This window comes from Cnephaeus nilssonii (genome assembly GCF_951640355.1).
Source record: "Cnephaeus nilssonii genome assembly, chromosome: 5".
Lineage (NCBI taxonomy): Eukaryota > Metazoa > Chordata > Mammalia > Chiroptera > Vespertilionidae > Cnephaeus > Cnephaeus nilssonii.
Window position 1 is genome coordinate 55,564,603 of NC_137076.1, and position 27,597 is coordinate 55,592,199.

Consider the following 27,597-nt stretch of genomic DNA (forward strand, 5'->3'; position numbering starts at 1 on the left):
CATGACCCAGACTCCAATGTCCTTCAGCATGCATTTTAAGAACAAATTCATATTAATGTCAATTTATACTTCTATTTAAATATTGGAAGCAATATAAAATGTGGCTTTCAGTATCCACTACCAACATCATCATCTATAGGGCAAATTCTTACCCTTCTGAAAAACACAGAAGCCTATATACATGAGATGCTGTTTCTAATTCTATTTGTTCCATGTTCTACTAATCCCATCTAAATTACTTAAAAAATAATTTCCTTTCCTATTCTCTCCACCTAAAATCTCAGAGTTCTTGGAGGATGCAGCATTCCTGATAGGACAAAGCCACACACAGCCCTTCCCATCTGGCTTTAAATCATCCCCTGAACTATAACTAATTAAGCTACTGTTACACTTTTTTTTAATTAAAATATGCACCTCATAAATATATTCACGTAAAAGAAAACAGTACAGTTCCATCTGCTTCCACACACATTTATTGGAGATGTTGGTCTTTAATGCTTTAAAAGCAGGGCTTCCCAACAGCAACACTACTAACATCTGGGACCACATAAACCTTTGCTATAGGGGGCTGGCCTGTGCTAAATATCTAGCAGCACTGCAGCCTCCATCCACGAGATGTCAGCACCAATGGCCTGCCCAGTCCCTCCCCATCCCAGCTGTGACAATCCATAAAATTTGTTAACCAGTGTCACCCCAATAAATGCAATAAAAGGCAAAGAAAGGTTCCCAGACAGAAAATCGCTCACAAGTTGAGAACCTCTGACTTAAAAAATTATCTCAATATATTTTCTCAAGACTTCTATAATTCCTTTTACCTTGGGCCTCACTTCCTCTGAGCTTCCAAACACATACTAAATCTTCAAAATTCAATTTAACCATCAATTTTTCTAGTAAAGCTTTCCCAGCCAACCCCATTCCCAATTGCTTCTCAGCTCCCAAAGTACCTTAAACAGATTTCTGAACTACTATTTGTTTGTAAACTCTCCTGGTCTGTAAGTTCTCCAAGATCAGACCTTTTAAGTGTCTGGTTTAGTCTTGCATCCACAGGGCCAATTACAGTGAACGACTGTTTCGGTGTCTAAACACCATGCACAATAAAACACAAATACTACTACAGCTAATGTGCTACAGTAATATTTTTTTAATTTGATTTCAGACAGGAAGGGAGAGGGAGAAAGAGATAGAAACATCAATGATGAGAGAGAATCATCGATTGGCTGCCTCCTGCACGCCCCCCACTGGGGATGGAGCCCACAACCCAGACATGTGCCCTTGACTGGAATCCAACTTGGGACCCCCAAGTCCACAGGCTCTATCTAACCAGCCAAGCCGGCCAGGGCTACAATAACATTCTTATTATTCAGTCCACTTGCATGGGTTTCTGGAAGCAACACGTTCTTAACCCACCCTTTCAAAGTGACAAATAGTACACTTCCATGCACACAGATGACAAAGTCACTGGTATAAAAGCATTCCAAAACGCACAATGCTTCAAATACACAGGAGACTTCACCCTCCCACCATTTTCGTTAAAATATAAAGAGGTAAATTACAAAGGTAAAAAGTATCTTGCCATCCTTCCAAGAGCGAGATACTAGGAACAGGGCAAAATCAAACCAAAATATAATATTTGAAATGTCAGATTAATGAGAGTGAAATGGGAAGAAGCACATTTTCTTTCAGCAGTGCCTGAATATGATGTGTGGGAGAATTTCAAAGAATGATAATTATTTATCAGGCAAATGTGTGGGGGTCACAGCACAATGGGACATGTGGCAAGCTTGCCAATCAAGCTAAAAGCACATTATATAACACAATTGTTAGAGGTGGGAGTAGGTTTCACCCCTTCAGAGAAGAAAGCAGCCTCTCCTGAAAGACTACAGCTTGCCACGGGGAAACCAGCTCCACGCAGCACTCCTCTCCAGCCTCCAGTGAGTGACATGGCCGTTTCACAGCCCATGGTATTTGAAATGTGGCTGGCCTTGAGTCAATGTTTACAGTCATTTTTAAGAATCTTGTTTTAGTTATGGTAAGTATTCATTTGAAGCTGTGTTCCCTTTCATTTGACTTTTATAGAGATATAATTCACACCACACATTTTAGCTACTTCGAGTATACAATTCAATGGCTTGTTAAAAATATTCACTCAGTTGTATAACCAACATCAAAATCAATGTTGAAATGTTTTCATCATCCCTCCCCCCTAAAAAACAACAACACCATACTCATTAGCTGTCACTGTCCACTTCCCTCCAAACCCCCGAGCCGTAGGCAGCCACTAATCTACTTTCTGTCTACATGGATTTGCCTGTTCTGGATGTTTCATATAAATGAAATCATACATATGTGGTCTCTGTGATGCATTTATTTCACTTGGCATACTGTTTTCAAGGATCATCCCCATTGCAGCACATGTCAGTTCTTCATTCCTTTTTTATTACAGGTCTTACTTGATTGTACGGATCTTATCTATCCATTCATCGGCTGGTAGACACTTGAGTCATTTCTACTTTTTTGGCTGGTATGAATAATGCTGCTAGGAACATTCATGTGCTAGTTTTTATGTAGAAATTGGGTTTTTTGCATATACAGCTAGAAGTAGAATTTCTAGGTCATAGGGTGACTTTATGCTTAACTTTTTGAAGAATTGCCAAACTGTTTTCCTAAACAGTGACATCATTTCAAATTCCCACCATCAATGTATAAGAGTTCTAATTTCTCCACAGACTCACCAACACTTATTATCTGACTTTTTCACTGTAGCCCTCCGAGTGGGGGTGAAGTGCTATCTTATGTGCCTTATGAGATATATAACTTGCAAGTGTTTTCTCCTAATCCTTGGGTTTATCTTTTCATTTTTTTAAGCACAGGTGTGGTTAAAAACACTATTTTAGCTGAAATAGTCAATCTTTTAGTGAATTTAGGGGAGGAAAATGAAGCACACATTCATCAAACCATTGATAATGAAAGCAGCAATGGTTAATTGGACACACACAGAGACAGACAGACAGATGCACGCACACGCCCACACGCATAAATACATATACACCAGACACCCTCCTTTCATTCTCAGTAATAGATTCTCCAACTATTAGAACAGCATATAGATGTCTAGAAACAAAAGATCGCAATTTCTGAACCTCCCTTGCAACTAGGTGTAACGATACTACTCCATTTAGCCCAATGGTATGTGAGCAACAGTGGCGTGTAACCTCCAGAAAGTGTTCCTACAACAAAAGACAATGCCATGTGATAAATGGGAGCAGGCACCTTGGGCCTAAAGTGATTAGGAAGGCAAACCATGCACAACAGGGAGCAGCTTATCAGCCATTCCCTGACCACCTCTCTAGGCTTCCTGAACATGAGGAAACAATAAACTTTTACCTGATTTAAGCCACCTTGCTGTAGTTTTTCTGTTACATGGAATCAAATCTGATCTGAACTCATGCAACAATTAAGTGAAAGCTCTGTATTTACGTGCACACAGACCAAAGCAAGCCCAGGCTCCATGTTTGCCGTTTATGAAGTATCGCTTATTGCAGGGGTGGGGAACGTCTGGCCCTCGAGCTGCATACGGTCCGCAAAATCATTTGGTCTGGCCCTGCTGAGGCATTAGGGGTGAGTTAAGTAAACGTTTGACCAAATATATCAGGCTCATTTTTAAGCTGATCATTTTGTATGGCCCTCATGATGTTATAAATATTCAAATGGCCCTTGGCAGAAAAAAGATTCCCTACCCAAGCCTATGTTATCTGACTTGTTTTCCAACTCAAGGAATAAAAAGCAGCAAAAATTAATACCAGAAGAGAAGATACAATATATTTAGAGTAAACATGTGCAATCAACTGTGAAATTGCTATATGAAGGTACCCAATAAGAACTCTGTACAAATCCCATCAGAAACCCATTCACAAGCCTCACGTGCTCGAAAATGGGTTACGCTCACTTCCTTTAGGCAAAATGAACACACTGGAGCTCAGTGCTGCATGTGGTCCAGAAGAAAAGGATGGTTGACTGACAGTTGCCTGACTGGATCTAATCCCAATTCTATCGCTGCTAAGCAACAATTCAATGTCACTTAATCCAGAACAAGTCTGGTGAATGCCCACCATACAAAAAGCACTGCTTTTGGTTCTCCAGTACCCAATGATACTGAGATGGGGTACCCACCCGCATGGAATTCATGATCTAATAGACAAGGGACAAATTACCTATACTTCCCAGTAGTCCACCGGCCAGGAAGCAGGGAAAGAATCAAAAAATAAGAGCCTACTTCGTTCAAACTTTTCATTAAATATGCCTTCGAAGCCCCAGAATTAGGGTAGAGACCTCCAAGCACAGACACTGCCTTCTCCAGATTTTTCTTGTTTTATATACGCACAAAATTTTATTTGAAAAGAGGACTCCCTTTAAACCAGTTTGAACCACTAGGATAAATCAACTCTAAGGTCTTCCAAGAGTCTCCTTACAAGGTATTATCTTCTCCAGATAAAAATAACTCCATAGCGAGCCCAACTCAATTTCTGTGAGGGGGTGAAGAGGTCACGATCATCATAAGGATCATGGCTGATGAAGAGCACTTGGTGTGATCACGGTTTTAGAGAAGATATAGAGTTAAGCAAAAATAATATAAATTGTATTGGAGCAATATATATGAAGAACTAGAAGGAGCCTGCTTTCAAAACAAACCAAATTAACCTCCTGCAGCACATTTTCTAGTTGGTGTCACTGCTGACTCAACTTTCTCAGTTATGTAGGACACGTCAGGATTACAAAGTAAAACTCGGGCCTGGGGCACAATGGATAAGAGCTGGGGCTTGGAGGCAGAATACAGGAGTGTCTCCACTCATTTACTTCCTAGCTCCGTGACCTTGGGAGGTCAACTGAGTTCTCTATGTACAAGGTCCCCATCATCAAGGGCGAGGATAACATCTACCCGATTCAATGAGAAAAGGCGCAGAAGAATTCAGAACACTGTCTGGAACTTAGAAAGGGCGCAGCACGCGTTACTGTGGGTGTTTGCACACAGGAGTCGTATTACGCAGCTGGAACCTCTTCTTGAAGTTTTGAACCAGTCCTCACTGGCTTTGAAATGTAACTTCTTTTGCTCATTCTCCTTCACTTTTTTAATCAATCTTGGCAAAATACTTACTAAGCTCCTGTCCTTCTCATGGTAGTGCCAACTGCATCCTGGTGCTTAAGGGCACATCTTCATCTCCCTGGCCTCAGTTCATTTACTAGAAAGTGAGGCACAGATCTCCCCTCTCCGCACCAACCCCACAGACTTAGTTGTATCTTCTAAAGGAAGAAGAAGCATGAGTTATTTTTGTATTCTTAGGTCCTGACCTGAAATAAACTTCTGCTTTAAAAAAAACAAACACTCATATGTAAAACTTTTATGATACAAATATGCAACGGCCCTATCTGAACACCACTGTTCCCAAAACCAGGGCTTGCAGGGAGCCACCATGCTGTCCGCCCGCCGTGGAGAGAAAACAAAGCAAAACCCAGGACTGCAATGTCCCTCGGTGCCCCCGGAGGACACAGAAATAAATGCCAGACGCGAAGTAATAGGAACAGGCGGACTTTTTCCTTTTTCTTCCTTCCTTCTCTCTGGCAAAGATTCTTTCATAAGCAAACAACAGAAAGTCATACCATAAGAAAAATACAGTAATCTTTTAACAGAGTATCCTGAGACCCTCCCTCACATATAGGGCACAGACACTGAAAATTCCCACACACAACAAAGAATACTGTTCCGTGTGAACAGTCACCAGCACCTCTATTTAGCTTTGCCACCCACTTCCTTACTTTCCCCCATTATTCCTTTAGTGCCACATCTTCGGCACGGGATCAACAATGAAATGCCAAGGTTATTTTTTTAAATATATTTTTATTGATTTCAGAGAAGGGAGAGGGAGAGAGAGAAACAGAGAAACATCAATGATGAGAGAGAATCATTGATCGGCTGTCTCCTGCACGTCCCCTACTGGGGATCGAGCCTGCAACCCGGGCAGGTGCCCTTGACCAGAATCGAACCCGGGACCCTTCAGTCCATAGGCTGTCACTCTATCCACTGAGTCAAACCAGCCAGGGCCCAAGGTTATTTTTCAAGTGACGACACTGCTTAGAATGACTCCAAATGTCAGCCGCGATCGAGCTATCCCTCTGTGGCTAAACGCAGGGAACCAACTAACAGCTCACAGTGAGTAACACATAGGCGGGACATGTCACAAGATAACATTCTCTTCAGATCCTGGAAAGCTCAGTTGCAATTTATGTCTATATCTTTTTAAATCATTTTTTCAAATGGTTCTTTTCAGAAGTCTAATAATCCCAGTCACTTACCGGTCAGCAACTTCTACGTCAAAACAGAATCGTCTGTCAATGGAGTCTGTGTGCCTCTTGGTACATTCTCTCAGAAAGAACACCTCTCCGTCCCCCTGCAAAGAATCGTTTTAAACATTCTCAGAAACCACAGCATAAACATATGCACACTGAGGCGCCCTGTATTGGGAGCAAGGAGAGAGAAAAAGATTTTGAGCCCCTCTGTCCTACATATTATCTTCCAAACTAGTTTCCATTTAGAATCTTAACCACTTTTGTCCTTCTCCTTTCCTTGGGGGTTTCTAGATCCTGCTTCGGCGACGACAACATTAAATAAGACCTCAGAAGGGCTCATTTTAAGAGCTACACGAACAAAACATTTTCCGCATGCTAGAATATTTATTACTCTCTTGTTGTATTCTTTTAAAAAGAAGAATAGTGTGTTTTTATTGCCTAGTATAGTATACCATGTGAAATAGCCAGTATGTCACCATTTTGACCTATAAAAATTTGATTCTAACTATGTGAACTTGGGAGGTCACTTAAGTTCTCTACGTCCCAGTTCCCCATCATAAAGGGGGAAGGATGGCATCTATCTGATAGAGGTGTGGTAGGGATTACATGAGAAAAAGCGCAAAAGAATTCAGAACAGTCTGGAACTTACCTAGAAGTGCACGAAGGGCCCTAGATTAGCAATCCGGGTCATCTAAAGCTAGAACCACTCAATCTACATGGTTTTTCTGTTTCCTAAGTGAACATCCTGAATTTTATCTTTTCTTAATTTTTTTATGGTACTTGTTTACCTCCCTAAACCATCCTCTCTAAAAGCATTAAAAAGAGGCAATGCAGGAACGCAGGTCCTCGGTGAAGAACTGTGAGAAGTCGGGCTACTCCTAGAACATTTTAACATTTTCTAGACTAAGGATCTCCCGATAATATTCAATGAACATTCAAATATACAAATATTCAAAATGTCACAGTCACTACTGATACAATGTATTTTTTGTTATTTGGTGGCTAAAACAGACATCACTCAGCAGACAGGACCTAGGACTTGAATTAGTTCTGAAAGGAAACTCAGACTCACCTCCGGCCCCGTCCTAACCCCATCAGCCTTGGAGAGTGGCATACTCACTTCCTCCTCTTGTCCATAAACCTGATTTTCCATGTCTGTGTCATGACTACAGAAATGTGTTCGTAGTCTAAGCCACCTGAACTCTTCTTTTTCATAGGTTAGCTCTGCAGTCACATAAGCAAAAGTATGCCTGTCCACCCAGCAAACACTTCTTTCTTAAAATGTGTCACCAATGATGTTCAACGCTGGTGGGAAGACCTTTGTCCCCAGGCCCCTGAATACTGCTCTGAGCTGCAGCTTCTACTGAAAACACAAATGCAGATCACCTTCCCCACACAGCCAGCGCCAGGGCTTCCTGCTCTTCTCTTGCCATTCTGAGGTTTTGCCGTTCCTTCCTACGGGAAGAGGAAACTAAGTGGGGCCTCCCTAAGTAAGAACCTGGAAAGTCTAGTGCAGTGGTCGGCAAACTCATTAGTCAACAGAGCCAAATATCAACAGTACAACGATTGAAATTTCTTTTGAGAGCCAAATTTTTTAAACTTAAACTTCTTCTAACGCCACTTCTTCAAAATAGACTCGCCCAGGCCGTGGTATTTTGTGGAAGAGCCACACTCAAGGGGCCAAAGAGCCGCACGTGGCTCGCGAGCCGCAGTTTGCCGACCACGGGTCTAAGGGAAACATAGTGAAATTCATTACAGATCATCCCCTCTATCATGTTTCAGGGTGCGGATACACGTGCGCAGGTCAGATCTGCGTGCAGACACTGTGATGACAACTTGTGGTAGGTGCTAGGTTTATCTTCCAACAACAGTGATGTGAGAGGTTTCTACTCTCTCTTAAAAACACAATACATCTCACCACAGACACCCATGCAGTCAAGTAAAAAACCATGAAGTGTTGTTCCCTGGCCTATTTTATTTAGGAACACACGTGCACACACCAAAAAAACACATTTTAATCCTAAAAAATGAAGTAAAATGTATTTACCATCAGTGAAGATGAACGCCATTGAAGCGACGCCCTCAAAGACTCCCTCCCACAGAACACAGAGTGTGAAATCAAATACTTACAAGTTTCCCACCAGATCTGTGCTCAAATGGGATCATGTTGAACTTCTTGGCCGCCTTCCGATACATGCAGTAGTGTTTGACCCAGCTGGACCCGAATGGGGCAGGCCCTGACACAAGAAATAGGAAAATAGAACTTTCTATGTTTCCTCAGAAATAAGCAAATGTGCAGAGCTCCTCATTACTAAAGAGGAAAAACCCAGTAAGCCACAGGTAAGACCGCTCAAGGAAACAAATCGGCAAAAACCGCTCATCCTAATGAAAGGGGGAAACCAGAGAGCTCATCTGAGCAACACGGAAGGAGTTAAAGACACGCTTTTCAAGCAGTTTGCTGGGCTGTTATCTCAGACCTGTAAGTCTTTTAGTTGTAAGCTGTATTTGTTTGGGTCTAGGTATTAAGAGTTCATGCGGGTTTCAAGAATTCGATTTAATAAATGCGATTATTATTATTTTTGTTAATCTTCACCTGAGCATATTTTTCCATTGATTTTTAGAGAGAGTGGAAGGGGGAGGAGGAAGGAAGAAAGAGACAGGGACAGAGATTAGAATTAGAGAACCAAAGTGTGTTGTTATCAACAGCTAGCTCTAGTTACTTTTCATTGTATCTGTCTCTCCCTCTCCCTTCCTTTCTCTGAAATAAATGAAAACATTTTTTTTTTTAAAAATGACTTCAACAAGGAGAAGTACGGTTGTGGGAGGGGAGAGATGGGAGGGTGTGCATATGTACTAGGCATTGTTTTACCCCATTTTAAATATGGACTTGAGCATCCGAGGATTTTGGTATCTGTGGGGTCCTGGAATCAATCCCCCTGAAGATATTGAAGGACAACTATATAAGGGGGGGGGGGGTGAGAGAGAGAGAGAGAGAGAGAGATAGTTGGTGTTAAGGAGAGTAGGTGAAAGGAGAACACCCCACCTCGCTTTCAGCCTATGCCGAGTTCTGGCTCCCTCAGGAGCTAGTTTAGCAGCGTCTGGTGCAGAATTCAGGGGTGTGCCCGAAAGCCCAGTGCTCACAGAACCCTCCCTGGAGCAGGAATGCATTTCCCAAAAAAATGCAAATACAACTTCTAGATGGGAGGAGGCAAAGTGGTAGGAACAATGATTCCAAAAATACAATCATTACAATAAGAAGTTTTAAAATAATTCCTAAGGAGTCATCCCTCCCTGTTGGCGGCCTCTTACTTTTCTCCTGCACATACAGGTAGCCTTCGGCCGTGAACTGGCTGGCTCGCTTGTGGTCCTTGGGATTCTGTCGTATTTTGTTCATAAGCTCTTCCACTTCCGACCTCGTTCCTTCAAAACGATTCCGAGTCTGAAATGGATAAAAAGCACAGGCATGTTTTAAGTTCTCACACGAGTTTTTTGTTGTTGTTTTTTTGTGGGGTTTTTTTATGTATATTTTTAAGTCTCTGGATAACTATAATTAAATTTGTAGCATTTTTCTATATATTTCTCATAATATACCCAGCCTTTCCAGTGTGCCTCTTTGTTAAGAAAAGGGGAAGGGGGTGGTGGTAAAGTAACAAATAGAGGAGTCAAAGTAACTAGAGATTACTTACTTGAGAAGCTTACTAACATCAAGAATAATTCTATTACTCAACGTAAGAATCCCTGCATCCACTTCTCACAATTCTACTAAATCTTAGCATTTGTCACAATGCAGGTCATAAAGCATCGATCCTGGAAGTCTTTCCTTCACAACAATCAACCTGACTCCTTATCACTACTATACTAGCAACATGTCCAAGTGCTCAGAACCTGAAAATCTTCCTTCTTTTAAAGTTAAATATGAGCATCGTTTTTTCCAGGTCAAGGCAACTGCACTTGAAAATGACATTTCTTCTCAGAAATGGGGAGGAGGGGGGAGGGGAGGGGGGAATCTCACCTACAAATAATGTCTCCTATAGCTGAGGGGACAAATCTCATTTCTGAACCCAATATCTCTGCCAAGCGGCTACACTAACAAAGCATTTCCAAGGCGACTGTGAGGAGTCAGCCCCAGCGCGTGTCTGGACCTCGCTCTCGTCCACACTCAAAAATAACTGTATTAATTCGAAAAACTGCTGATGTGAAGCTGCGGAGGCACTGAGATGAAAAATTACTATTGAAATTCCTCCTCTCTCCTCCCTATAATGAAAGGGGTTACCAAGGGTCCTAAGAGCAGAAAAATGGAAGAATGGTAGACATTTTTAGGGGGATGGGGAGTCTGACAGACGTGGTTGTAACAGGGAAAACAGGTCTGCAGAGAAATGCAATAGGGTGGTGAAGGCCCGGGGTGGGGTGGGGCAGGAACCAATGGGGGGAGGGGGGACGACATCTGTAATACACTCGACAATAAAGATAAATAAAAGAAAAACAAATAAAATAAAGTACAAAAAATAAAAGATCTGTGTATGTGTTAAAAGAACTTACAAGGCTGCAAAGCGGGTGGGGCTCATGTGATAATGGCCATTTCCCATTCTCCTGAATCCAGGGTTTCTTATCTTAACCTGACCACACCCTGACTTTATTCGCCTTGGTCACTTGCCCAGATTTCTTTCAACACTCACTTCTTTCCATCTCTATGTTTTATACATATATATGTACACACACACATATGTATGTGCATACCACATATATGTACAGATGTGGGCATATACACACACATTCCTATTTACCCAATACTCTCATTATTTATGTTCAAATTGTCCTAGACTTGACCTGTGTCTTTTGACATGCCCCCTAATCCTCTGAGTGATCCCATCCTTTCTGATCCAAGGAGCCCCGGGTTCACCTCATGCTGGCCCAGGCCTAAAATCAGCCATTTCCCCAAAGAAGCCCTTGTTCCTACTAGTAGAGGGTAGTATTTAGAAACCAAGATCTGGGCAGAGTCCACAACATTATAAAACAAAGAGAGGGACAAAAGGAAAAGGTACAACAAAATAAAAAGACGGTAAGCCCACCCCTCAGAAATAACCACGTTCGTATTTTTACATGACCAGTCCAATCTCTTTTTTTAATGGTCTGTTTTGATGGTCTACTATTCTCACAACACTGTAGCAAAAAACATTTCTGCATATTCTTAAATTTTTTTTAACCATTCTTCCTATCTTCTAGGGATTCTTCATGAATCCTAAAATTTCTCAAGTTGTACCTTCCTCCAAGAATTCTATTCTACTCTCCTTCCCCATATTTCCCTGGGGAAAGATATCACAGAAATGTAAAGTTGATTTTTTAAAATATGCTTTAAATTTTGATGAAATTTACATTCTTGTGCATAATCTATTTCTTTTTTTATTGTTGTTATTAATCCTCACCCAAGGATATTTTTTCCACTGGTTTTTAGAGAGAGTGGAAGGGAGGGAGGGAGAGGGAGGACCAGGAGAGAGGGGGAGAGAGGGAGGGAGGGAGGGAGGGAGGGAGAGAGGGAGAGAGAGAGAGAGAGAGAGAGAGAGAGAGAGAGAGAGAGAGGTGAGAGAGAGAGAGAGAGAGAGAGACATCGATGTGAGAGAGACACATCGATTGGTTGCCTCCTGAACACGCCCCGACCTGAATGGGGGATGAACCTGCAACCCAGGTATGTGTCCTAGACCAGGAATCAAACCCAAGAACCTTTTGTGTGAGGGCCAACACTCTAACCACTGAGCACACCTGCCAGGGATACATAATCTATTTTCTAATAGCCATCTGGCTCTTTTTTGCTTTCCATTTATTACTCATGGAAAATAGATAAAGACTCAATCTCTCTCAAAAAAAACCAAAAAAAACAATCTAAGCATTTTATAGAAAAGGTGAAATCAAATTGGAGGAAATAGGTTGTTTTGCCTTTTAAATAACTTTTACCTTTTTCCTGATTATAAAATAGTATTGCTATTTTTATTATAGTAAAATACTAAAAAGTTGGCCGAAATTATCTATAATGCTATATCACACAGGTAGCTAAGTCTAAGATTTGGTTTTAACATGTGCATATATTTCCTTAAATACATAAATATACACAGCAAAGAAAATAACACACAACTGGTTTTTTGTTCAGCAATATGTAGTTTTCCCTTTAATATGCTAAAAGCTGATATGATTAGGAAATGAAATGAATGGCCAAGATATGAGTAGGTCACAGCAGTACTGAGGTATAGCAGGTGAGATAAAATGAATGATGTGTTTCAAAGGTGCTGGTATGATGTTTCTATCTCTCTATCCCTCTCCCTTCCTCTCCATCTAAAAATCAATAAAACCATTAAAAAGAATTAGCTAATAGCTGCCAGAAGCTAATTCCAGCAGGGCATAATAAAATGCAAGAAGTCCTCAAAAGGGTGAAGGGCTTCTATATTCAGCAGGGCTGAATACATACTGTTGCCTGCTGGAATAGCCGAAAGCATTTCCCCAAACCTGAAGATCTGCATATACTATTGCCTGCTACTGGAACAGCCAAAGGCAGTTCCTCCAATCTGACAATGCCTACCGTATACCAAACCTTAACCTTGGATATGTATATCTGCTTTGCTTTAGGGCGATTTGTGCTAATAAAAATCTAGGGGTCCAGAGGTTCAGAGAACTTGGTTACTGAAATTAGGTCTCCTCTGGCTCCCCAAAATGCCTTCCAAATTTATATTTCTAGTCTCTTTATTAATTTACACGCAGCCCTTCTCCAGATTCCTGAACCCTTTTTAGATGCTGAGAAACACCTCGGCAAATAGCAAAAATGAAGAGTCAAGAAGACACCTGGGTCAGGTGTTCTCAAAACTGAAGGTGAGATGAAAAGCAGAGCCTCGGAAACCAAGATGGCGGCATAAGGTAAACACCTAACTGTTGCCTACCACAACAATCTTGAAACTACAACTGGAAAACAGAGTGCACACTGTCCAGAACCACAGGAAAGCTGGCAGAGTGAAAAACCTACAACTAGAGAAAAAAAGAGAGGGGGACGCTGAGCCTCAGGAGCTGTGGAGGAGCGGAGATCCGTGAGCGCGGAAAGGGCGGGCGGCTGAATACGCGGCAGGCTTGCTCGCAGCGTGCGCGCGGAGAGGAAGGGCAGCAGACACTGCGTGGCTAGCTTTCTCGTTTGGAAGAAAAACAAAACCTCCCGACTGCACTGAAATCCAGCTGCGGTCAGGGAGAAACTGGTCTGTTTGGCAGCAGGCGAGGCTTGAGGGCAGTCTTCTCTCAGAGGCACGCAGCCATAGATTAGGGCACGGAGAAACCGACCCTCTTAGGACAGCACGGACGGAAACCAAGTTTGTCTGCACCATTCTGAGTCTCCGCCCCATCCAAGCTGAGCACAGCCCTCCCAGTGGCTGGATTTCTCGTTCGGGAGAAAAACAAAACCTCCAGTCTGCACTGAAATCCAGCCCCAGCTGGGGAGAAACTGGTCTGTTAGGCAGCGGGAGAGGCTCGAAAGCTGCCTTCTCTCAGAGGCGCGCAGCCATTAATTCGGTCACGGAGAAACCAACCCTCTTAGGGCGGAGTAGATGGGAAACCAAAGCTTGTCTGCGCCACCCTGAAATTCCGCCCCATCCAAGCTGAGCACAGAAGCTCTCCCAGCGGAGACACTGCGGATCCTCACAGCCAACTGGCTTGGAGATCAACTCCCGCCAGTGATACCAACAATCCCAACCACTCTGAACTCCAGTTTCTGGGGACACGTGGGGGACCCAGATGCCTACGGGACTCTCGGCCATCGGTCAGAGAGTGAGAGTGACTTTTCTGTCAGTGTGGACGACACCAGATTTCAACCACTCTCATAAGGGACACATTCAAGAGGCAGACTCAGTGAGCACCAAAGCCCTACTGTGTCTCCAGCACAGCAATTCTTCCGTTATAGACACAGCAGGCCCTCACAACCAATTGGACCGTAGGTCAATTCCTCCCAGTGTACCAACAGCAATCAGGGCTTTTAACTACACCAAGACTTTCCACTCAGCCCACAAAGGGAAGTACCAAGAGCGACCACCTAGGGTGATTGGGGAAGCTGAGCTACCAGCCCCTATAGGTCACCGACCACACAAAGCTACTCCATCAACACAGGGAGGCAGCCAAAATGTGGAGACATCGAAGTATGTCACAAGTAGGAGAAATAGATGAAAGCAAACTAATGGACGACACAGTGTTCAGAACCATATTTATAAGGTTACTCTAGAATCTTCTAAAAACCGCTGAGAAACTTGAAGAGGCCTTCAAAGGACCTAAATGAGAATACCAAAAAAATGGAAAAGGACCAGTCAGAAATTATGCATACACTGTCTGAAATAAAGAATATACAGAGTAGACCACCGCACCCGAAGAGTCAAACCAAAGATCTGGAATATGAGGAAGAAAAAAACACCCAACCAGAGAGGTGGAAAGAAAGAAGAATCCAAAAGTGTGAGGATAGCATAAGGAGCCTCCGGGATGGCTTTAAGCGTACCAATATCCGAATTTTTGGGGTGCCAGAAGAGAGAGAGCAAGATACTGAAAACCTATTTGAAGAAATAATGACAGAAAACTTCCCCCACCTGGTGAAAGAAATAGACTTACAAGTTCAGGAAGCGCATAGAACCCCAACCAAACAAGAGGAATCCAAAGAGGACCACACTAAGACACATCATAATTAAAATGCCAAGGGCAAAAGACAAAGAGAGAATCTTACAAGCAGCAAGAGAAAAACAGTTAGTTACCTACAAGGGAGCACCCATATGACTGTCAGCTGATTTCTCAACAGAAACTATGCAGGCCAGACGGGAATGGAAAGAAATATTCAAAGTGATGAATAGCAAGAACCTACAACCAAGACTACTCTACCCAGCAAAGTTATCATTCAGAATTGAAGGGCAGATAAAGAGCTTCACAGATAAGAAAAAGCTAAAGGAGTTCATCACCACCAAACCAGTATTATATGAAATGCTGAAAGGTATTCTTTAAAAAGAGGAAAAAGAAGAAAAAAGTAAAGATAAAAATTATGAACAACAAATACATATCTATCAACAAGTGATTCTAAAAATCAAGTGAATTCAAAATCTGAGGAACAGAATAAACTGGTGAACATAATAGAATCAGAGGCATAGAATGGGAGTGGATTGATAATTCTCAGGGGGAAAGGGGTGTCTGTGTGGGGGGTATGGGAAGAGACTGGACAAAAATCATACACCTATGGATAAGGACAACGGGGGGGGGGGGGGGGGGGACCGGGTGATGGGAGATATGGGGGGAAAAAAGGAGAAACAATTGTAATAATCTGAACAATAAAGATTTATTTAAAAAAAAATAAAGTAACCCAAGTAAAAAAAAAAAAAAAGAAAGAAAAGAAAAGCAGAGCCTCTCCTAGGAACAGCTGCAGGAGTGGCCTCGGAAATAGCTGGGACAAAACGAAAATGGGGCGAGAGAGAGACTGATTACAGAAGCAGGGTCATTCGTTTACGGATGACAATCCTTAAGTGCCAAAGGATACAGAAAAAGGTGGGGGTTTTTGTTTGTTTGTTTTCAGTAAATTGTTCTTTGGCCACTTCTCTACAGGAAATGAATACTGTTACCAAATGTGTGCTAAAAGTTCTCAATATATTAAGGATATCAACTGGGTCATTTTGCGAACCATTTGAAATGACAGCTTGTCTTATAATATTTTATGACTGAGTACTGCACATTCACGATGAAATCCTTAATCTCTCAGAAGTTATTTCGGCATATGTAAGGCGACTATATCCCGTCCCCATAGGTGTGCTATAAAAGTACTTCCACGCGTAAGCAGGCGTTGCAAGGAGAGTTTCACTGAAGGCCCCAGAAGACACCGATTTGTCCCCACACCTCACCCCACACTTCACCAACTAGTACCCTGTCACACAGGGCCCTGTCTGGGGAGGTCATGCCCTCCGCTTAAATGTCCTGCTGTCCTGAAACACCCCATTTTGATAAGGGGCCCTGCCTTCCCATTTTACACTGGCCCCACAATTATGGATCCAGTTCTACCTGAGGGGTCTCATCCAGGCCAGCCCTGCACCTGACAAATGAGGTCCAGACAGAAAAAAATGAATTTCTACAAGTTAGACAGCCAGTTAGTGGAGGAGACAAAATAAATCAGGATTATAATCTATTCTTCTAAGCTAACTATGTGATGTTCTTTTTACAACACTGTGTTCTGCTGTCTGGAAAAGTATTCTGAAAAATTACAGTATCGTTAGTCTAAACATTCTAGCACCTACAGAGATCATTAAGTTAGGACTAACCTATACATATACATTTTATATTTTTAAAAACTCTATTACATAAAAGAATGCTAGGGGAAAGGGAACTTACTCTTTTAGTCATTTAATTTAGCTGAATGTGTAAACAATCTATACACACACATTGATACAAATTACAAAACACAAGATATTTCATTATCTACATTCCTAAGTGTAGGGAACTATCCAGGAAAAAAGTAGAAACCAAATCTATACAAAGACCATTCATTCTCAGTTTATAAGACTTTAAGAAATTGAAAGCCAGGCAGCAAACATCACAGAGACTCCTACCCTTCAACATGTATGCCTCTGATTATGTGCTAGCAGTGTGTCCCAAAGCTCACTCGCCATGTTGTTAACAAGGCCGCAAATTACACTAAATAGAACCTGAATGGCTTGTCCATGAGGACACGTCCAAAATCGACTAAAGAATTGAGAGAATCAACATCCAACCACCTGATCCAAATCACACATATTGTACTGTTTAACAGATAAAGTTCTCCTAAATCTCTACCCAAGACCTACTGAAAGTATATGTTTTCCAGGAAAATAACAAAGCAAACAGCCACTGTGAACCCAAAATGTTAGTGAATAGGCTTACAACACAGGAAAGAAGTTCCTCATGCGCCATAAGTCTGCCTTGGAATAAAATCCAACTAACATTTACAGGTCAGAGAGGAGCAACTTAAATCGTTATAACTGAAATGCCTTAACTCTACAGCGAAGTGCTCTATGCATTGTACACAGAGGGCTCAGGGCTGCATAACAAAGGTTATCCTTAGGACTACCCCACAGAGTGTGAGGCGACTACAGTTAACACTGCTCTCAGATATATGTAAACGGTGGTAGGAGAGGAGATCCTAAAAGTTCTCACCCCAAGGGAAAAAAATATTTTGGTAACTATATGAGGTAACATACTAACTAAACTTATCGTGGTAATCATTTTGCCATATATGTAAGTCAAGTATTTTGTACACCTTAAACTTACACAGTGTTGTCTGGAAATTATATCTCAAAACTGGAAAAATTAAAATTAAAACATACTTGGTGACTTTTCTGAAAACAAAGGAAGAAAAATAAATTGCATGAAATTTTAAAAAGAGCCACCAGGTGGCAGAATTCCCTGAGCGTCACCCAGTTAAGAGAGAAGTTTGTTACGCTCATTGACCAGAAGGTGGCAATGTAGCCTCAGTTTCTCAATACCAACAGATCAGGCTGGTCTTGGGTTTACGATTTTGCATGTAACAAATACCCATCAAAAGCACACATCTCTAACATCTTCTAAGACCAGAAAGCTTTCATTTCCTTACATTCTGAATGTTGATCTGCAGTTCCATTTTGTAGTGATTGAAGTCTTTGGCAAGTTCATGGCCCTGATGATAGAAAGTAAACATTCCCTGAAAAAATGACAGCATCTAAGACAAAAAAGAAAGAGTGACATTAGCACCAAAAAACTCAGGGGGAAAAGAAGAATAAAAACAGCCACGTGTTTCCCCTTATCTCACTGTGATTCTAATGAAGTAAAATAATTAAAAGGAAATCACTCAAATTCAATTAAATCCAAATGCATCTTATTTAATTTGCCCTTTAAAAAAAGGATTTGTGATTTTTTTCCCCCCTTAAATATCGGAGCCATGAGACAGACAGTTTCTATAGTACACTGTGTCGGAGAAAAAGAATTCTACATCCATTTGTTCTTTTGAGTAGAGAAAATTGCTGTATTTGTTTATCACTGAAACTCTATCATTGTAGGTCGACAGAATCTATATAGAAAGTGAAATCACAGAATCAAAGCGCTAAATGGCAGCCAGGGTAGTGCAACCTGTTTTGTCAATAAGGACTTTCAGTCACGGGGCAGAGAGGGGCAGAGAGGGGCAGTAATTAAGCCCTGGGTTTCCTACCAACTCTCCACCTGCCCCTCTTGGTTAGAAGGCAGCCACTTCCGCCCCACATGTGAGTAAATCTTAAGTGAGCAAAAGTGATTTGGGGTGAGAGTTGAGAAAATCTTGAAATCCATTTTCCTCAGAATGTCACGTGGTGAACAGTTAGGAATTTGGGCTCTGACCTCCAGGAGCCACGAGGGGTCAGTTCCCAACTTCAGCGCCGTTAGGAGACCTTGGCCAAAGTACTGAAACCGACTCTACTTCAATCTGCTTATTTGCTAAGTGAGATTATAAACATATCTCCTTATTGAGTCATTCTGTGGAATAAAACTGCATGAACACAGGAAAGGACTTAGAACACCGAGTTGAACAATGACTGAGCACTGTAAATGCTCAATAAATGTCGTGCATTGTTATATCAGATGAAAAGAAAGCTCTAAGAAAGAAAAATTTTTCTCTAATTTAGGTTAATTCTATTACTCCAACTAGACCATACCTCCCATGAATGCCAATTTTTCGTCAATCATTACTTCATTTTTTTTTTGTTTCTCAAAATTATATACACAATAGATAAATTGTAAGGCATGTGAAATTATACTGCACCAATGAAGCTGTTTTAAAAAGAAATCAGACACTATATTAAAATTAATACTGACAATCAAATTCTAGTGTTTTTTTAATTTTTTTGCTAAAAGCCACAGTATGAAATACAGTTTACGTTTTACTCAGAAAATAAATATATTCATATATGTGCATAACCTTTAATATATACAGAACTGAAGCTATTAGAATATCTATAATAATAAAAGCATAATATGCTAATTAGACCGGATGTCCTGTGACAACCTTCCGGATGAAGCCGGGGCTGCGAGGCAAGCCCGGGTCCCAGGTGCCAGAGGGAAGCTGGTGCCAGCAGCCGGGGGAAGGAAGGCCTACTCTTGCACGAATTTTGTGCATCGGGCCTCTAGTATCTACATAAGCACAAACAAAAATCATATGTTTCTAAAATAAGTATAAAGCAATCTCAGAATAACTCACAAAATAGTTTCAAATGTTCCACACACTGGTTCTTAACTTAGATTGGCATTAGCATTGGGACTTGTATTAGAAATAATCTCTTATCGATAATTGTTGAAAGTACCCAAGTCTGGACTGGTGTACTTGCTTTAGAAACCAACTTGACTAGAGTATTATCCCTCACCCTCACATTCCAATAGCATTTCTTTCACAGGGATTTTCATTAAAGGTGAAACTGCACCTCATGGCGGAGTCCTAGAGACCAGGCAGCAAAAGAAACGATACCCATTACATGCTGCTGTGCAGATGAGGCTAAGAACCACTGACTGATGTGTCGGTGACTCGTTCCTTGACTTCACGGCTGGGTGTCCACCCTGTACAATTTATGGTGCCTTGCTTCACATGTGTGCACTACAGCCTCTAGAAACCATAAATGAAAGCTGAAACAAAAAAACATTTGCATCATACCACAAAAATCCAGCAGGACAACCAGCTACAATACTCACAGGTTCCACGAATTCAAACTTCTTTCTTTCTTGGATTTCCTGCAGCTTACATACATATTCAAGAGACAGTTCGTAAAAGTGCTGCCGATTTTGCTCCACTTGGACGTCTGCCTACGTTAAAATAATGGAGGCTGGTCAAATTAGAGGCAGCGAGGAGTGAAACTCTTGATCACAAGTCAGCAAAACGATAGCCCACAGGCCAAGTCTGGCCCGCGGCCTGCTTTTTCTCAATGAAGCTATATTGGAACAGGGTTTTATGCCTGTTCCTTTATGTACCATTGATGGCTACTCTCCTGCTACAACAGCCGAACTGAGTGGGTTGCAACAGGGACCATATGGTCTGCAAAAGTCTAAAATATTTACTAGCTGACTCTTTGCAGAAACAGTTTCCGACCCTGGTCTATGTATTGAGGTTGACCCCAAAGGACTGAAGATGAAACAGTAAGGGTCTTCATGAAAAACCCAAACAACTGACACCCAAGGCTGAACCACACACACAGAATCAAGTCTCATAAATGGTATTTCCATGAACAAATCCCCCAAGTCTGAGCCCGGCCAGGGAAAGAGGTTGGGGAAACGCCAGTCACCTCAGCACCCATGAGGGAAGGCAGCAGGTGAGGAAGTGGCACCCATGCCACCATCTCAAGAGCCGGCTCTCAAATGGGTCAGGGCTTGGAAGCCCAGGCATAGTAAGTCCTGCTCCTGAATGCTCACAATGCCTCGTCCCCGGGGAGTGACCGGGCACCAGAGGGTCAGGACACTACTCTTAAAAAGGAAGGCTCCAGGGTATCCGGTCTAAGTAGAAAGGAATTGGGAGAGGAGCGCAGTTCCACGGAGGAACGGCAGAGAAAGAATTCCGGAACCATTCTTACAAGCCAGCATGTAATACTGAATTTGGCTAATTATACTTTTAAAATTATTCATCCAGACATTTTTCCAAAAAGATATGCAAATCATGTACTCATGAGTACCTAAGACAGTCAAATTAAGAGAGACAGAGCCCAGCCAGTGTGGCTCAGTGGTTGAGCACCAACCCAGGGAACCAACAGGTCCCCATTTGGTCAGGGCACATGACCTGGTTGCAGGCTTGATCCCCAGTGGGGGGCGTGCAGGAGGCAGCCAATCAATGATGTTTCTTTCTCATCGATGTTTCTATCTATCCATCTCCCTTCCTCTCTCTCTAAAAAATCAATAAAAATATATTTTTTTAAAAAGAGATAGAGAAAATAGAATGGAGCTTGCCAGGGAGTGAGGGATGGGGGGAATGGGGAGTTATGGAAAGAGTACAGAATTTCAATTTGGGAAGATCAAAAAGTTCTGAACATGGATGGTGATGGTTGCCTAACTATGTGAATAAACTTAATGCCACTGAATTGAATTGTACACTTGAAAATAGTTGAAACCATAAATTTTATGTTTTGTCTATTTTACCCTAACAATGTTTTTTTTAATTTTGAGGAGAAAAAAATTAACGTATTTTTTTTTCTGTCAAATGATTTTTAAGCAAAACAATGTTAAAATATAAAAAGTGTTACTAAGCCCAAATGAGAATTTCTACCTAACACTCATCAGAATCATCATATTTTTATACCTCTAATAACTAGAGCTTTCTAGATCCATCACCAGCAGTTAGCAGGCACAACTCCTAGCAAAAACAACGTAATTTTGTTGAGTATTTAACCAAATAAAGATATGAGAAGCCATGAATAGATTCTTCATGTTACTGTTACTGGAAAACGTCCTTCAAAAAATTACACCAGGGTCAGATTTACCAAGCTGGTTTTTTTTGTTTTTGCTGATTCTCTCTCCTGGCTGTTCGTGATACTGGAATCATCCTAGCATTGCCAGTCAAATGCTATCCATGCCCCTCTAATGTTCTGATTATTCATTAATTAAATTAATTAACCAAATTAATGAATAATCAGAACATTAACCCATGATTAATCACCAGTATCCCTGATATTGTCAATAGCCCATAATTTACAGCAATGCCATGGACGTCCATGTATACCTAGCAGCACTCTCCTTAGCCTGACTCAAGTCTAAAAGGCAATCACTATATGTGGTGCAATAATAACTATATTTGGTCTGTGTCTCAGATTCCTAGCACAAAGCTCCTAAAACCCATGAAATGTCCTGAGTGACGGGAGTGTCTTTGACCATACATAGCAGCCCCTTGAGAGCACACCAGAGATTATGCTAATGAGGGAATGAGGTGGGGCCTCTAGACAGTGATGGAAAGACCCAGTGATCAGAGGGTTGACACTTTCAGACCTGCCCACCACCTCTGGGAAAGGAAAGGGGATGGGGAGGGGGACATTACAGATTAAGCTCCATAAAACTCTTACATAAGAGCTGATGAGCTTCCATGTTGGTGAAAGCATCCAGGTGCCCGGAGAGTGGCACACCCCAGTTCCATGGGGACAGAAGTTTCTGCACCTGGGACCCCCTTCCAGATCTCACCTAAGTATGTCTTGATCTGGCGATTCATCTGCACCCTTTACATCATCCTTTATGATAAACTGGTAAACTTGAGGAAATGATTCCCTGAGTTCTGTGAGCCACTCCAGCAAATTAATTGTAGGAAAACTCTTAATGAAAGGAGAGTGTTTGAAAAAGTATTCGAAGGAGTGAGGCATGTGGATCTGGGTTAGAAACATACTAGGCAGTAAGAAGACCAGATGCAAAGGCCCTTGCACAGAATCCACCTGTCCCAGTCCAGCCAGAGCCAGGCAGTCATGTGGGTGTGAGCACAGGTGGGGTGGGAGGGAGCGGTGGGAAGGCTTTGGAGAAGAGGAACCATAGGAAGGTTCACTGAGCTTGTCCTATAGAAAAACAGACTGTAGGAATACACTGTGGGATCAGGAGGACCAATTAAGAGGCTTCTGCAGAAATCTGCTGAGAGATGCCAGCAGCTGGACGAGGGTGATTCCAAGTATATTCTGCAACTAAAGAAGACAGAGGCTGGCAGGCTGGGTGTGGATGTAGGGAGAAGGCCAAGGATGACTCTAAAGATTTTGTCTAAGCGATGTTTAGAATGATATTCCTAATTCAATAGTGAAGTGGAAATGGAAATTAACTTGGGGCATGAAAATCCCTTCAGGAAACCTGAAAACAAAGGTAAGGGGAGAAGAGAGGCAGCATACAGAGAACCTATAAAAACAACAGCTGTCACTTCAAAATGGACAGAGGGCAGGGGGTGTGGTTTTCTATGTAATATGGAACAAGTAGAGAATGAGGGGAGCCCTACCTGCCTAGTACAGTATTGTAGTTCGGATTAAGTGACATAAAAGCTCCTTTCTCTTTTCCAAACTGTCAAATGCCATCCAAAAGTCAGTCAAAGGTATTACAGGGACAAAAGGAAGTGTGACATGTGGGTAAGGTCAAAATGAATACACACAATTTGCAACTACATTCTGCTGTTTAAAAATAACCCAGGTTTGTACTAGAGTTAATGTTGCTGGTGTCTTTTTTATGCTACTTCAATACGTGTATATTGTAGTGGTAAATTATGTCAGATTCCTTATGTGTTTAAAAATGAACAAATGAAGAAAAAAATCACACTTTTTGTAGGATGAGTCAAAAGCCTAACAGCTGCACACAGGATTGTTTTTAAGGAAAGCATATGTTCCAAATTGAAAACCATTGCGTTTGCACTCAAGTGTGTGTGAGAGAGAAAAAAGTGGCAGGAAATTTAGAAAAGAGAACGAGAAAATGAGAGATAAGATATAAATTCCTTTCTCCTTACGTACAACTCCCTCAAAAAACAAAAAAACAATGAGTCTATTAACAAAAGGAAAACAGATGTTCTCTTTCTAATGAAATGGAACCTCCTGAATCTTCGGCATTAAATAAGATTAATGCTGCCTTCACATAAGAGCAAAATGGCCTGTGCGCTTGTTAAATTTAATTCATTTCTTCAAGAAATCTTGAAAGCCATTCAATGACTCAATTCCTGAAAATAACATAACTGTTCTTCAGTAATGCTCTTTAAAACTATTCCTGTGAATATATACTGAGAACCAAAGATTGTAATACTATGAATCCACACTGAATTGATCACTGTAAGATGTATTAATTACTGTGTCTTGTTCCACAAGAACTCTTTTTCCTTCATTCAGGGAAGTACATGTTCATTTTTTTACATCTCTAATATTCTACATGGAAAGTTTTTAAGTTACATGCACCAGAAGGTTGATAGATTCCCCAGTAGGGGGCGTATAGGAGGCAGCTGATCTACCTTTCGCGCGCACGCGCGCTCTCACTCTCGCTCCACTCCCTCCTGCTCCTTCTTTCTCTCTCTAAAATCAGTAAGAAATATTTTTTAAAGTTTTTAAAATAAAAACACCTTTTAAAAAAAAAAGATATACAAATAATATATAGTGACGGAAGGAGGCCTGACTGGGTACTGCACACACAATGCAATATACAGGTAATGTATTATAGAATTGTACACTTGAAACCTACATAATCTTATTAATCAATGTTACCCCCAATAAATTTAATAAAACTTTTAAAAAGACATGCACTGCTTATTCAAATTTAGAGATGAATGAATAGAAAAGTAAAAACAATACCTCTTGTAAATGTGAGTCTTTCTTTTTTGCTGATAAATTCAAATGTTTATCAATTAGGCTATAGTTCTTCTCTGTCTCTTTGTCAAACTTCTTTTTTTCTTCCTACAAATCAGAAAAACACAGACAACTATGATTAAACGGGAAAGAAAATGCATGCACGTAGTAAATTCACTGGAAGTTCAAAATATGAAAAATAATCTGAAAGTAAAAGAAGTGCCACTGAGAGTGAAGTTATCTGAAAAATCTATCTGTACTCAGGCCACTGATTATTCACCAAAAAGACAGCATTAGAATTGAAGAACCACTTATTTTTTCTTTATTTTTTCTCTTGAATGGGCTTTATCCCAACCCTGTTATTTTCCAACTCTTCATACTTATCAGTGTTTAGAATTAATGCCATGTCACTTATCCCGTATTTTTTAAAAATGTAAAAGAAGAATATATGATAAGAATATAAAGGTTAAAAAAGCTAACTTGCACCCAGCCAATGTGGCTCAGTGGTTGAGCGTCGACCCATGAACCAGGTAGTCACAGTTCCATTCCTGGTCAGGGCACATGCCAGGGTTGCAGGCTCAATCCCCAGTAGGGGGCGTGCAGGAAGCAGCCAGTCAATGATTCTCTATAATCATTGATGTTTCTATCTCTCCCTCACTCTTCCTTCCTCTCTGAAATCAATATAAACATTTTTTTAAAGCAAACTTGACATAGATTTTGGCACAGAAATGGAATTCACTTAAAACTGAGTTTTTTCTCTATATTAATAATAATAATAATCACATGGGGGAGGGGAATCTTGGGAAAAGTTCTCCCTCATTGTCTCCAGTATGGATATAACAATAAGATCCTCTGACCAGAAATGCCATCGACTTTCCCAACCCCAGCAGTGATTTTTAGAACACTATCTGAAGGGCCTGTGGTTAACATTACAAACATCTCTCCGATACTGCCTAGAACTAGCATTTGCTTTCTCTTGCTATAGAAGCTCTTTAAGAAAACAAGTAACCAACATTTTAATCAATCGCAGAAAAAAACTATCTCCCCTCACACTGCTTGCCAACTTAAGCAGATTTTTAAATAAATATTTCTGAGCACCAATGAGAGCACGCTATGTCCTCATGCTGTCAAAATGTTTCCATTAACTGCAAGCTCCCCCTGACTCTCCAATGCCTCCTGGAAAGGAACATTCTCTTCCCTGTTTTCCAACTTCCCCTTTCTAAAGCCAAAATAATGAACCAGTCCAGCCCTTTCTGGTATGGTCTTTCTCGGAGTAGGCAAGGAGCCTGAATAAAGCACACACAGTCTATCCTTTCGCATTGATCATTATTTTTTTCACTACGTGGGGACTATAAACTGCTCCGGTGGGACCCTAGGTCAGGAGCTGCCAGCTCAGCTGAAGAACCTACACTGATGGATAAGAGACAGACTCAGGAACTGAAGTTTCTTCCTATTTCTCCTCCAAGTTTCATTACAAACTAGCTACACAACTTCACACACCAAGTTCCACCACAGAACCTTGGTTTTCTTCTCAAGAACATCAGGAAGTGTTTCTTGCACTAGCTCACTCATAGATCCAATCCTAGCATTCCGTCTCCTATGATGTACCCATGTGTACAAATAAACTTCTGTTGAAATAGGAGCACTTTTTCTTCTTGCCCTAGGGTTAATGTACAACCATTTTTTCTTAAGTTTAAGGCATGAATATATGGTTACTCTGTCTTCTGCTTTTCATGATTATACCTCTTCCTCAACTATTGTAGTAACAGAAAATTAAAGTAAAACAAACATGTGGCCATTACTTCAAAATCTACACTATTTAAAAAAGCTGATATAGCCCTGGCCAGGTAGCTCAGTTGGTCAGAGCGTGGTTCCAGTACACCAAGGTTACTGGTGCGATTCCTGGTCTGGACACATACAAGAAGCAACCAATGAATGTATAAATAATTGGAACAACAAATCTCTCTCTCTCTCTCTTTCTTTCTCTCTCTCTCTCTCTCTCTCTCTCTCTCTCTCTCTCTCTCTTAAATAAATCAATTTTAAAAGTAAATAAATAAAAAACAGAAAAGCTGATATTGTACAGGGCACACTGGATTATATATCAGGAGACTCAAGTTCTAGTCATGGCCACTTAGGACTCTAACTGCCCGGAGGCCCAGCATTCTCCGAGCATGTTTGCATAGTTTAAAGAGAGCAGGAATGGAAGTCATGCAGCTGCATTTACAACAAGATTACTGCAATGCAAGGTCACCAAGTAAAAAAGGTCCACTATCTTTGCAGATTACTTCTGACCAGGAATGTGGAAAACATTTCTACTCATGATTTCTTCTGAATCACAGCATGGGACAAAAGAAGGAATGATGCTAAAATCAGCATCAAAACACCCAGCACACTCAGCAACAATGGGGGATGGAAATTAACACGTGGGTCAAGTTTGGAATGAAAGAAAAGGGTGGTATCAAGGCTTTGTGAAGAAAGAATTTAGCCAAGAAACAACATTACATCCTCCACTGAGAATGCAAATACATTCATTCACACAGAGTATGGTATTATACAAACGCTGCTGTGTTTTTGTTTTTGAGTCGTAAGACTTACATAATTATTTCTTCCTGCATCTGTTCTCAATGCCCTCTAAAGTATTATTGTTTCTTTGTGCTCATATAACTTTTTGTGCTGAAATAATATGAATATTTCTTTAACACTGCCATATAGGATATACACACATATATGTATGGATTATACATATATAATATACTAGAGGCCCAGTGCACGAAATTCGTGCACAGGTAGGGTCCCTAGGCCTGGCTGGGCAATCAGGGCCAACTGGGCCTTCCAGCTGTTGCCCAGGGCCTTCCTTCATTCCGCGCTGCCCCCTGGTGGTCAGCACATGTCATAGCAAGCAAGCGAACTCCCAGTCTCCCAGTAGAACTCCCGAGGGGACGATTTGCATATTAGGCATAGATAGACAGACAAACAGACA

At 41.2% G+C, this 27,597-nt stretch overlaps 1 protein-coding gene across 1 annotated transcript in view; it reads right to left on the reverse strand.

The window, feature by feature from the left end:
- Nucleotides 1-27,597, reverse strand: part of ARHGAP10 (Rho GTPase activating protein 10) — a 265,531-nt gene that overhangs the window by 136,299 nt on the left and 101,635 nt on the right. Inside the window, exons 5-10 of the mRNA XM_079771261.1 lie at nt 24,624-24,725; nt 20,047-20,157; nt 17,951-18,055; nt 9,652-9,781; nt 8,473-8,579; nt 6,349-6,443 (exon numbers count right to left, since the gene is read on the reverse strand). Of these exons, the coding sequence (XP_079627387.1) occupies nt 6,349-6,443; nt 8,473-8,579; nt 9,652-9,781; nt 17,951-18,055; nt 20,047-20,157; nt 24,624-24,725 (650 nt within the window). The remainder of the gene's footprint in view (nt 1-6,348; nt 6,444-8,472; nt 8,580-9,651; nt 9,782-17,950; nt 18,056-20,046; nt 20,158-24,623; nt 24,726-27,597) is intronic.